The following is a 13,016-nucleotide window of genomic DNA, read 5'->3' on the forward strand; positions in this document are numbered from 1 at the left end:
GTCTTAATTAGCTTAGGGTAGCTAATACATAGCTCTTTTTTTGTATCTGGTTTTGTATGTGACAAAGCACTTCTAGCTTCCTTGATCACCAAACATCCTTACAATGGCCTTGGGGAATAGGTACTTTTATTAAATCTCTACTGCACAGATGGAAGGAAACAGACTCGGAGACGCAAAGTCCTCGCCCAAGGTCAGCCCAGGAGGGAGGGGAGGAGCCAGGACAGAAACTGGTATCCTGACTCCTGGTCCAGTGCTCTCACCAAGGTCCACACAGCTTCTGGCTCCAAAATGGGAGTGGTCCTGCCTCCCCAAAGAAGGCCTCTCCCCTCCTACCCATCATAGGGGACCGTGGGGGAAGCTCCAGGACTGAGCGTTCTGTGCAGACCCTTCCTCTGCCCCACACCTGCCCCCTTGACAACCATATGTAGTAACAGCTGGGCACCTTTTGCTGGGCAGCTCCTGAGAGCCAAGCACAGTGCTGAAACTGTCACGTCATTTAATCCTGAGGCAGGATTCTGAGGCAGGCCCTGCAGTCAGCCCCAGTCTAGAGAAGAAGCCGAGGCAGGCAGGTTGGCAAAGGTGGGACTTGAGCAAGATATGCCTCATGGGGAAACCAGAGCCGTGCCTGCAGAAGCCTGCTGCTTCCCTGTCAGGCTAGACCGAGAGTTCTCAACCCAGAGATTTTTGACCCCAGGACATTTGGCACCTGGAAACATTTTTGGTATAGAGGGGAGCCATAGAGAGAGGCCGTAATTGTAGCCAAACACCCTACAACGCACAGGACAGTCTCTCACTGCAAAGACGTTTCCAGTCCAAAAACACCACAGTGCCAAGACTGGAGGGGCAGGCTCTATCTCCTTCCATTAGGTTCCCTGTGTGCATCTTCCCTTCTCTTGGAGCCCAGTAGCCCTCTCTTCCTGCTGTGGATCCCTTGACCACAGGCGGCTTCAGGAGATGACATCCACGTGCTTCACGGTGAAAGACCCACCTGAGCATGGTGATGCCATTTTTCTTTTAAATCTGACAGCCATGAGACACCAGATCTTTGCTGCTCCCTTCCTTCCTCTCTGTATTTCCCAGGGAGGTGGTTAAGCGTTAAAGTTTTGTATCAGGGCGGGGGCTACGTTAGGAGGAGTGAATTGTCAGCACAGATCTGTATCACTTTTCATGGTGAGTGACGTTAATAGAAACGGGGAAGTAAAGAGTCCCTTAAACGTTTTACAATGAGATTATCAACACCAGATAATTGACAGTTGACGACACTTCTAAACTGCCTTCACGACCAAACCCTAGAGAAGACCAATAGCTCTTGGAGCAAAATAGGATTTCTGACCTCTGGGCTCACCTGAATCTGAATGGGAAGAGAGACGTTTTGAGTCAGGTTTTTTTGAGGAGGAGGGGGTAGTTTTGGGGGGTTTTGTTTTTTAATGAAAAGAATTCTTTAAGAACTGAAGGAAAGATTAAGTTACAGAGAAAAGGCCATGTGGACCATATCGTATTTCTAGGATTCAGGTAATAGTACAAATTTATCTGAGTTTTCTGGGAAGAAAGCCCTTTTCTGGATAGGAACTTGCAGCAGCAGAATGATTTCTGGCCAAGAGTTGGGTTTTGGGGCTTGGGGTTGCTTTTGGAAAATACAGCAAGTCTGAAAATAGACTCACAATAAAAATGCCACTTCAACCTAAACCAGAGAGGCCACCACCAGATTCCGTAATGTGTTTGGATTGTACAGTATGTCGGTGCCTCACACGGCTCACACGGACTCGGGCGGGGCCCATCCACGACACAGGGGTCATGGCGCCCGCATGCATTCACTCACACTGCCACACAGACCTGCACCCAGGGCACACTCGTGCACACACACACAGCAAGGCGAAGGGACAGCTCTGTGGACGCAGAGCTCGTCGCCCCAAACCGCCTCCCACAGAGCAGATCGGCGGTCGGGGCCCCAGAGGCCTCTCCCTGCTGGCCCTCCTCACACTCCCTTCCTCTCCTCTAATTCTCACAAGCTGTTCTCTCTCAGGCTGGGGACCTGGCGCACACTTTAATGGCTCTGTGGCCTGGGGGTTTTCCCCAGTCTCTCATTATCCTCCTGGCTGGGGGTGACATGGGCCGAAGACCAAAGGACAACACGCTGGGAACCGCACAGCCAAGACTCTCTGGGGGCAGAGAAAGGACAGCTCTCTCTTTGGGGGAAGCCTGGTGTAGGGAAGGCCCTGGAGATGGCACACGGGGACCCCTGCAGCCCTCGGTGTGAGACAGGGCACCTCAGTGCACAGCCCGGCGGTTAAGCACAGGCTTGAGTTCGAGCCTGGCCTCGGCTGCTTCCAGCTGTCCCCCCAGACGGGGCACTCAATCTATTCAGACATGCTCCCTCGTCTGTAAGGTCGGGCTGTACCCAGAGTCAAGCTGAGCATCAGGTGAGACAGGCGTGTAAAGAGCTCACTGGGCAGAGGGCCTGGAGCATACACTCATTCACAAGAGCTAGATACTAATTTTCCAGGATGGCCCTGTGGCTACTCCCCTGCTGTGCCATCCCCTGCTTGGGCAACCTGGCCCCCTTCTCCAGCCTGGAGATCTATTCCATCCTACCAACCCTTGGGGAGTCTCAGTCCACCCTCCTGGAAGCTCTGCTCTTTGAGCTTGCCTCCTTGCCTCTGCTTATGATCCTCTCTTCATAAGGATGCCTTCATCTCAAACTTCCCCAAACCCCACTTCCCCCAGGAAGGCTCCCTGGGCCCTTCTGGCCCCAGGGATCTCTGGTTCTTGGAGCCGTCCCAACCCGCTGTGAGTAAGCTTCCTAGCAGCCCACGCCCTCTCCTTCTCCGGCCTCCCTGTGAGGACACCACCTCACCTGAAACAGACTCCCCTGCTGCATGCAGACTGAACGCAAGGAAACCGAAGGACCCAGTGACCCCTGACAACAGCCACCTCTAAAGGTCCCCAGACGCAGGACTCACCAGTCTATGACACGAATCCTCATTTTCTCACACATGGATGGAAACTAAGGAGGGAAGAGAGATATGTGGGGGTGGAGGCCTTCTGAAGAAGTGGAAATCTGGGAGGCAGGCGGGAGCTGGGAAGGCTGGGAGCCCAGCCCTCCTGGGAGCGGGAGGCTGGGAGCCCTGGCTCATGGAGGTGAGGCTCACCATGGCAGGCAGTGTGACGCTCTGGTTCCACTGAGGATTGGCCGTCTTCTCCAGGATCTTGCTGCAGAGCTAGAAGACAATGAGGATAGGTGAATGGAGCTTTGAGGAGACTGTGGGTACCCCTGGGGACCACCACACCGAAGGGCACCCATTGTCGGCCATCTTGACCACCCTTCAGGCTGGGCAGAAGGCCCTGGAGGCTATGGAACCTGGGGTAGTGGGCTTAGACACCAGGAATCTTTCCAGAGACAAAGCTCAATGGTAGGTCAGACCCACCAGGGCATGGAGGGAGGGACAGATTGTTTGAAAGTCATAAGCCTCTCCCTTATCTCATACCTCTGGCTGGAAGTTCCCTTCCCTTCCCTCCCATTATGGCCATGACCCTAAGTATGGCCATGACCCTGAGTCCAGACCAGCTTTCCCAGGAGTCCTAGCATCTGAGGCAATTCCCTTCGCCCATCAGCGCAGATCACCTGCCCCTTCGGAAGACTGTGAGCACAGGGAGGGGGAGAGGAAAAGGGAGCTGAGGGGCTGGGCAGGGGGCCATACACCAGTATTCTGAGAGGAAGATGAAAATTCAGCTAAGATACAAGCCTCATAGGCCACAGTTTGCCTCCAATCAGCCCTGCTCAAAAGACCGGGCTTTCCACAACAAGAAACCTAGCAGAGGCAAGAACTGGGTCCAAACCAGCAGCTCACGGGTTCTACTCTGTGCAGGAGTCCCCAGGGAGGCACTGATGCTGCCCGGGGCATTCTGTACCCATGCAGGGCAGCAGGCGAAGGCTCTGCCTCAGATGCTGGAAGGTGTGTGTCCTACATGGAAATAAGGAGCAGCCTTCCTCAGAGCATTGACTGGGCCCTGACTGTGCGAAGCATTTACATAATTATCTCATCTAATGAGCAACCGACAAGACTCTCCATCAAATGAGAGTGTGGCTTCCCCAGGGGTCAGGACTGTTTCTTCATCCCTGATCCACCCAGTATCGGCCCCGTGCCCATCGTCCCCTCCTCCCTGTGAGAAGAGCCCAGGCAAAGTCTGGGGGTAGGGATGGGTGCCAGGATTTGGCCCTTGTGTGAGCAAAGAAAGGAGTAAGGAAAGAAGAGAATCCAACAATTAGATGGAACAAAAGGCAGAGTGGGACTCACAGTTCTCAGGAGTGGGTACACCAAGGGCTGTAAGAGCACACAGAACAATGTGCCATCTCCCTCATAATTGAAGAAACACAAACAGAACGAATGAGATACCGTGTCTCATCTATCAGAGTCATAAAAGTCTCTAAAGCCTGTCAGCCCTGTCTTGGCAAGGCGATGGGAAACTGCTCGCTCAGATTTTGTTGGTGGGGAGAGAACAACTCAACCTCTCCAAAGGGCAATTGGCCACTACCTTTCAAAAATTACAAATGCAGATGCCCTTTGACCTACCAGTTCTGCCTCTAGACATTATCCTACAGAAATACTTGCACATGTGCAGAATAACATGCGTCTAACTCCAGTACTTTCGCCACCTCATGCGAAGAGTTGACTCATTGGAAAAGACTCTGATGCTGGGAGGGATTGGGGGCAGGAGGAGAAGGGGATGACAGAGGATGAGATGGCTGGATGGCATCACTGACTGGATGGACGTGAGTCTGAGTGAACTCCGGGAGTTGGTGATGGACAGGGAGGTCTGGCATGCTGCGATTCACGGGGTTGCAAAGAGTCGGACACGACTGAGCGACTGAACTGAACTGAGATTATTCTCTGCAGCATGACTCCAGTTAGGGAGGGCGTGGAACAACCCGCATAGCCACCAACAGAGGACAGCTTGGATAAAGAACGGCCCATCCACAGAATGGGGCGCTATGCCGCTCTAGAGAATGAGGACCACTCTACGGTATGAAACAACTTTTGAGGTGTGTTATTAAGTGAAGAAAACCAAGGTGCAAAGCAGTAAGTATCATGTGCAACCATGTGCGTTAAAGGCGTAAAGGTAAGAATTCATGGTCAGACATGTGGCATGCACATAATGAAGCCAGAATGATGCAGAAGAAACCAACAATGATTTCCTGTGCAAGGGAGGAGATGACCGGAGGACTGCTGGACAGGTACAGGGTGAGAGGTAGGGTTTTCATGATAGATGATAAGTAAATGGATATGGTGTACATAATAAATGTATTATTTAATTCGAAACTTAGATGAACAAAAGTTTGAAATAACAAAAGAGAAAAAGAAAGAAATGGAAGACTTTTTCATCAGACACAACAGACAGGCCCTGCCAACATCGCTCCTCAGCTCCCTGCATGAGAGGCACAGGTGGTCCCCACCCTCCCCAAGCCCTGCCCCCGGGGAGCCACAGGCCTTCTCCCCAGCAAGCACTTGTACCTATCTGCCCTTGGAGGTTCCCTCTGAGAGAGCCACCAAGATGTGTGTGTGGGAGCCTGAATAGCAGGGCCCCCGCCACACCACAGGCCAGCGCGACCTCTGGCCCTAGAAGCACCCAGAAGCCTTCCATCCCCCGACTCCTCTCCCCACACCGAGCTCCCTCCTCCCCCTCCTCCTTCTCCTCCTCTTATCTGTGTCTTTTTTTTTTTTTATTAACTCCCCTTCATGACAGAAGGCCATTTGGCCATCTGTATCAAACACTCAAAAATAAGCATGCCCTCTGACCTGGTTCTAGAAACTTCCCTATGAAAAGGCAGAGCGTGGACAAAGATTCCTCTACACTGATGTTCCTCACAGAGTTGTTCATGAAAGAGGAAAATTCCAAAAAAAAAAAAAAAAAGAAATCCAAAAATAGTTTAAATGTCATATTATATTCGTTTAATGAAATATTATAGCAGATAGCAAAAATTTACTTCAAAGGCTATTTAATAACCTAAGGAAAGTTAGACAACAAACGCAGTTTACCAAACCACGTAGATATAGTTGACTTATTCTGGCAGTGGTTACACATTCTGTAAGTGAATACTGAAGCATCGCTCCCAAGGGAAACAGGGTTGGGGGCCTGCAAGCCTCTGTCACAACATTTTTTTGGTCAACTGACCAGTAACTTTGTTTTATGTGTGTTTCTGTTTCAAGACACCTTTCTCATTATATTAATATACTGTGCGTTTATTAACACTGAACTCACAGCCAACAGCACTTTAACTCAGGCCTGAACAAAACTTACCAAATACGTGGTTCTCCATAGGGCACCTCACAGTCTCCTTACACTGAGAAACACTAGGCAGCATTTCAGCACTGCACTTGGGAGCCACTGTGAACACGGACATCACCAGCAAAAAACACCCCAAAAATGCAAAAACAAAAAATGACACCAAATAGACCAGGAAAAAACACATTACAGGATGAGCGCTGAAACACACAAGGGAGCACAGCGCCCGGCTCAGCTGGCACCTCAGCTGAATCGAACTGTCCGGAGCTCTGCACATGATGACCAAAGCACTGCAAAGATTGGCTTGGGGATTACAAACAAATTTTAGCAAGTAGGCAAATCTGCAAATAGACTCTGTGAATAACGAAGACAGACTGTATGCTGAATCCAAATGTATTGTGAATCCAATTTTTTTCCAGTGGGGCAGGGTGGTGAGGGCAATGGACGGGGAGAGGGGTTGGCGTGCCAGACGGAAGGCGTGAGAGCGGCAGGAAACATAAACAAACGTGAATAGTGCTTATCTCCAAGGTGGTGCACAGTACAGAAATATGAGGCATTGCTTTTCATTTTCCTTGCTTTTCTCTGATTTTTTCTTTTTTTTTTACAATTAATAAGTTTTATTCTTGAAAAAAAAAAAGTTGCTTCAAAGCCTCCCACTCTGCCTTCCAAGTACCTCCCCTGTCTTTTCCCCACACCATGAAGAAGTGTGATACGTGCGTGAGAGGATGCACCACACACACACCCTTCTAGCCCCTCGGTAGCACGGCCAAACCACGTATGGTTCGCAGCTTAGATAATAGTGACACCAAGTGTCCATAAGAGGAAATGCAAAGAGGACCAGGCTAGGGTGACACAGGGAACAAATCCCCAGGACAACTGAATCGGATGTAATGAGAAAAAGTGACACACCAGGCCAAAGAGAGGGACAGGTAGGATGAGACAGGAGATAAGGGCAGCAGAGAGAGTAGAGGAGACCATGAAGAGGTGGCTGGGGCAGACAGTGGAGGACACAGAGGCCTAGGGACCACACCAACCAGCTTGACATATTCCCTTGCCTGGGCCAGGTCCCCCACCCCCATCACCACCACCTTCCCCCAGCCCAGACATCTGTACCTTCCTAGAAAAATCCCCAGGGACAACCAAGGGCATCTCAGAACAGAAGAAGACCTAGAGAGGTGAAGGCGCTGCAAGGAGCCAGGTGCAGCTAGGAGCCTCAGAGCGCTGAGATTCAGCTTGAAGGAAAGCCACTGAACTGAAGGCAGGCCAGTCTTGGTTCTAGTCATCATCACAGCACCCCACTATGTTGGGAATGTGGAAGAAAAACACATGTCTTGAGACATGACTTTCCTATCTCTCAAGTTGGGAAAACTAATTCTGGTCCTTGGAGTTAAGTGTCCAGCCAAACTGCCTGCTTCCTTCCTGCCTTCATCTCATCACAGTCCCTCCTAAGGCCAGGTACAGGGCATCAGACTCTGACCCAAAGCCCAAACCAAAACTGCACTTGTGTAAGACCCACAGTGAGCATTTGTAGCCCAGTGTGAATGAGTTTAAAATTCGTGTTCCCTCTCCCACAGACATTTCCCATGAGCCCTGCATTAGCCTACGTTGGAGGAGCAGCTCGAAGGCAGGAGGGTTCACATATCCAGCACCATAGTGACTGATTTTAACACACTGAATTAATAAGTATGAAGGAGCATATTAACACTCAAAGGGGAAGAAGGGAGGAGAAGCTCTTCTTTACAAAAAAAAAAAAAGCTAATAAAGAGAGAAGGAATGATAATGAGGGAATCACCCCTCTGCAACCCCCAGTGAATGACTCATTCAGGCAAGGAGGTCAGTGGCTACGTGGACCATTAGGTAAGAGGTTGTTGAGAAACAGGATATCAGCAGACTGAAATTGTGCCCAGATTACCTGCAAAGTACAAAGCGGAGTGTGTGCTTTGACAAGGGAGAGACCTGGAGACACCACCTTAACCGAGTAACCAGCGATGGGGCATGCTGACATTTTGTTTCCTGTTGTGATGCAAATGCAATGCACAAAACATCACCTATGATATGATGTGTTCCTGCCAAAATAGTTCATTTGAATTTAATCTGGTCTGAGACCTAACTTCAAAATACAGGGGCCAGAAAAACAAGTTAAACAAAACCAGAAGGAAATGGTGGGACAAACCCAGGACATGGACAAATGGCTTGTGCTCTTCAAAGAGGCAATCTCATGGGCTGAGAAAAATGGGAGGGGAGATGGGAGTAAGGTTGTTACAGAAGAGACCAATGCAGAGCATAAATTCCAGTTATAAAAAAATAAATACAATATCTGACAAGAGTAGAAAGTAACTGCTAATTTCCTAGGTGTGGTAATGTTATTGTGGTTACAAAGAATTTTGTTTTTCTTAAGAGATATATGCTGAAGCCTTTAGAGGCAAAGTGTGTAACTACGTTTCAAATGATTCAGTCAGGTGGTGTGGGGGGGAATATCCATATACATAGAAAGTAAATGCAGCAAAACATTCACAATTGTTTCATCTAAGTGGAAGCTGTACCAGTGGGTAAATGTTCATTGAACAGTTCTCCCAAATTTTGTGGTTTTAAATAATTTTTAAAAATGCTTCAATAAAGCATCTAATATTGATACATAGTAAAATAAAATAAAAAGCTAGACAGATAAGCACCAAACATAAATCTTGTATGATGCTTTACGGGTAATGTTATTTACTTTTTTCTGTAGTTTTCAAAATTCCTTAATAAATGTGTGCATCAATAATAAAAGAAGAAAGAAAACAAAATAAGGGAGGCGGAGGGTGGTGGTATCGGGTAGCAGGCAGAGGAAATAAGCTTATCCAAGGCCTTTCTCCTTTCTGAAATCAACCTGGACCTCAGCAATTGGTCCCCTGACCTCAAGGGTCCTTTGTTAGTGGGATGGGCAGGCAGACCCTCCTTCTTTCCAAAATGAACGTAAGAATAGATTAACTGAAAAGGAAAACTGCAAAGTGCTGTGTGAATGGGAGCGCACACCACCTCCATCATCACCCTCGCTTTTAGCGTTTGTTGTTAAGCTTGTAAAGGCTCCCCTAACTGTCCTACAACGCCTGACTGTCTGCCCGCTCCCCGCCTCTGCCTCCGGAGCAAAGCACAGCTGGCTGCAGGCGCGAGCCCTCGCGCTTGGTTCTCAGCCCTTCTGCTCCGCCCGCCCGTTTCCAATGGTGGGACCCTGGAGCCCAGCGGAGTGGGGTTCCGGGAGCCGGGGCAGAGGCCGAGCCCTCCGGAAATGTCATTCTCCCCCATTTCCAGTATTTCCACCACAGTCTCTGCTCTGAGGTTACAGAGTAAGCGCGATCGGGCTGTTTCCCGAGGAACAGATGCTAACGAACAACCTAAAGCAATGGAAAATGGACTTAAAGAGAGCAGTGCCTAAGGCCGCGTAGAGTCCCGAGGGCTGAATTAACACAGCAAGCCTGTGTGGGTGAAGGAAGCAGGATCTTGAACGATGCAGCACATTTTGCGGGGAGGAAGACCAAGAAGGAGCCAGGAGTGCACAGGCCCGGGGAAAGGCTAGAGGCGTGACCGCAGGGCAGACGAGAAGACACACGCGCACGTGCGGGCTGTGCGGTTTGTACCCGAAGCTGAGCTCGGCGAGCGAGCCAGTGGTGCTGAAACCGGCTCGACTCCGCCCTCCGAGCGGGCTGCTGGGCCGCGTCCGCCCAGGAGGGGGCGCGATGCTCCGCACTCGCACAAAGACTGTACAAGCTAATATTGGCCATGGAGATGAGGCCAGAAAGTTCGGCTGGGTGAGCTCTGGTCAACCAGGTTTTGCGGTTTGAACTTCATTTTACAGACAGGGCTGTCTTTTACACTAAATATGCTGGTGGATTTCTACGGCGAGAACCCGGACGGACGCAAGGCTGTTGTGTGGCCTGGGGGAGAGATGACAGTGGCCAGGGGCATGGAGAGAGGAAAAAAGAGCTCGGGATTTTTAAAGGCAAAAGCTAGCAGTGGGATCTTGATGTAGAGAGGTCAAAAAAAAGAAGGAAGAATCAAGGCAGGCCCGCATTTTCTGCCTTTGATGGTGGTACTGGTAAAGACAGTAGTTTCTGGAAGTGGGGTGGTATAGGCAGAAAATGATGCCTTTACAGGGCGAGCCGGAGGCGGGTGGGCAGCACAGAGATGTGCAAAGGCACAGGGAGTTCCGGAGCTGAAGGGAAGGCTCAGAGTTAAACACAGCTGTGGATTCCTCTGTGAGAGGCGATGACTGAAGCCTGGGAGCAGCTGAGGCTGTCAGGGAGAGCCTTCAGAGTGGCCAAAGCCGGCCCTGAAGTGCAATGGAGGAAAGAGTCCCAGCAGAAGTCAAGAGGGACAGGAGCCACAGCCCTGCTCTGGGCAGGAAGGAAGAGAGGTATGTGATCCCCAGGACCCCCACCAGAGTGGCCTTACTCCACTCAACTCCTGGCACAACTTTCTAAAAATAATCATTATGGTTTTACTGCATATTTTTTGTTTGTTTGTTTCCCTATCATTGTGCCTTCACATCTGGTTTGCTTTACTTACTGTTGCCTAATTTCCCCCAAATATTCCTGTCTCTATCCACCATCCCTGTGTCCCCTCTGTGTCCATCCACACCTGTCTGTCTGTCACACACGTGGGCAGACCTGCGTGTGTGCATGTCAGCCCCAGAGAGCTGGACCTGCATGTCTCACCCCATGTCCCGTGATCAGTGCCCCCACTCCCCACGCACGCAGCCTCCGACGGCAGGCCCCGTGCACCCCGAATTCTGTGCTGCACGGCAGGACAGTGCCCAGCGCCCATCCACAGAGACACCAGCTGCCACCCTTCCGCAAGTCCTCTTGTTTACTTGCTTCTTACCATTTTCCCTGCAAAGCTGACTTCCACAAAGGGATCCACCAAGTTCTTCTTGTTACTGTCAAAGCCAAAGATCTGCCTCACGTTGTCCATCACGGCATCGTCCACTGAGGAGAAAGACATGCTGATCACTGCCTGCTGCTCTCCATCTTCAAAACCCCCACTTCCCACTTGTGTTCTCCCGACAGTCTGGGGACTCCCCAAGAGGCCACGGGCCCCTCAGCCCAGGGTTCTAGGGAAGGAGGACCATCTCCAAACAGCAGCTCCTGAAGGCACTGTGCTGCTCCTTTGCCCAGCTTCCAGAGAAAGACTGGACGTTGTTATTGTAATATCCCATTACTGGTGCCTGTCTGACATTTTCCCTTATATCCATTAGCTCAGTGATTTTCCTGAAGGTAACCAATAAGTCAATTCTGTTTTGTTTTGTTTTTTAATTTAATCTATGCTGCTTCAAACCAATGTTTTACTAATTACCTGTATTTTTACATATGTGTTTATAGATGATAGATGTGTATATGCATGTATGTGTGTATATATATATATGTTCTGTATAATGGTACATATGTATATGAAGGGCTTCCCTGGTGGCTCAGATGGTTAAGAATCTGTCTGCCATGCAGCAGACCCAGGTTCAATCCCTGGGTCAGGAAGATCCCCTGGAGAAGGAAACGGCAACCCACTCCAGTATTCTTGCCTGGAAAATTCCATGGACAGAGGAGCCTGGCGGGCTACAGTCTAGGGGGTTGCAAAGAGTTAGACACAACTGACTGACTAGCAAATTCGTGTACATGAATGAGAAAATGAGAGAAGGGGACACTTAACAACTGTATACTAGCCAATGTCTGTCTACATGAATACAACAGTTAACAAATATTTAGCAAATGTTTATGTTCTATTTACCCATGTATTCTTTTCTTATTTATATTTAAACAACACTGCAGACAACTAAACATCATCATGCCCTTCACCTTGAGCAAAGCAGACATTTCTGTTTCCCCAGCCCCCTTTGGAAGCTCCCCAGCCTCACTTCTGCATAGTGTCAACCAACAAATGCAGAATGTTCTAAACACGTATTTTAATCCCATTACTTATTTAAAGGGTTTCCCCACGATTTTGGTTCAATTAAACATGTACAGAAGGAACCCATTTATTGGTGTCATTAGTCAAAGCAGAAACCCTCAAACAATTAGCTTCATGCAAAACTTGTAAACAGGGACCCAAGGAGTCCCTGACTACTTGTTCTCTTGGACTCAGCTAGCAACAGCGCCTGGTATAATTCTGCTAATGCACGCTCCAAAATGGTGGCTCATAGCCTGCAGCGAGAAAACCACCAGGAGCCTTTTAAAACTACCGGTGGGTGAGCCCCACCTGAAACCAAGCCAATCTGAAACACTGGGGGAGGGGCCCCGCATCTGCACTTGCTTAAAGCTCCAGAGGTGATTTAATGTACAGTCTGGGTTGACCCCCACAGCTGCAGAATATTGAGCATAACTCCCCCAGCATGAACTGAGCACACAGAGCAGGGCTAGTACAGGGTTCGCCACTGTGAGAAGCCAGGCAGTGGCCACCATAGCCTTCCCGGGGTGATGAAGACTCGGCCACAGCTACGGTGACCCGCTGTCCCAGTTTATCAGGAAAGGAGGAGCTTCCTGGGATGTGGGACTTCCAGTGCTGAAACCAGGACAGTCCCAGGCAAACTGAACACCCAGGAGTCTCCACTCAGTGGATACACTGAGCCCTTCTAACGTTTCAGCAACTGCTTCCCCAGCCAGGGGCTGCCAGTCTTCAGCCGGAGGCTTCCTAGAGGAGGGAAGGAGAATCGGTGGGAGCCAGGCATAAGCACACAATAGAATGGAAATGGTGCTGGTGCTTTTCAG

General features: G+C 49.8%; 1 protein-coding gene across 21 annotated transcripts in view; it reads right to left on the minus strand.

Moving 5' to 3' along the window:
• DYSF (dysferlin) overlaps positions 1 to 13,016 on the minus strand; it is a 223,026-nt gene that overhangs the window by 136,603 nt on the left and 73,407 nt on the right. For all 21 annotated transcript variants that reach the window (XM_055539677.1, XM_055539693.1, XM_055539689.1 and 18 more), the window contains 3 exons: positions 11,143 to 11,246; positions 3,150 to 3,218; positions 2,961 to 3,004 (listed from right to left, as the gene is read on the minus strand). In XM_055539677.1, coding sequence (XP_055395652.1) covers positions 2,961 to 3,004; positions 3,150 to 3,218; positions 11,143 to 11,246 — 217 coding nt within the window. The remainder of the gene's footprint in view (positions 1 to 2,960; positions 3,005 to 3,149; positions 3,219 to 11,142; positions 11,247 to 13,016) is intronic.

Source organism: Bubalus kerabau, chromosome 11 (assembly GCF_029407905.1).
Source record: "Bubalus kerabau isolate K-KA32 ecotype Philippines breed swamp buffalo chromosome 11, PCC_UOA_SB_1v2, whole genome shotgun sequence".
Classification (NCBI taxonomy): domain Eukaryota; kingdom Metazoa; phylum Chordata; class Mammalia; order Artiodactyla; family Bovidae; genus Bubalus; species Bubalus kerabau.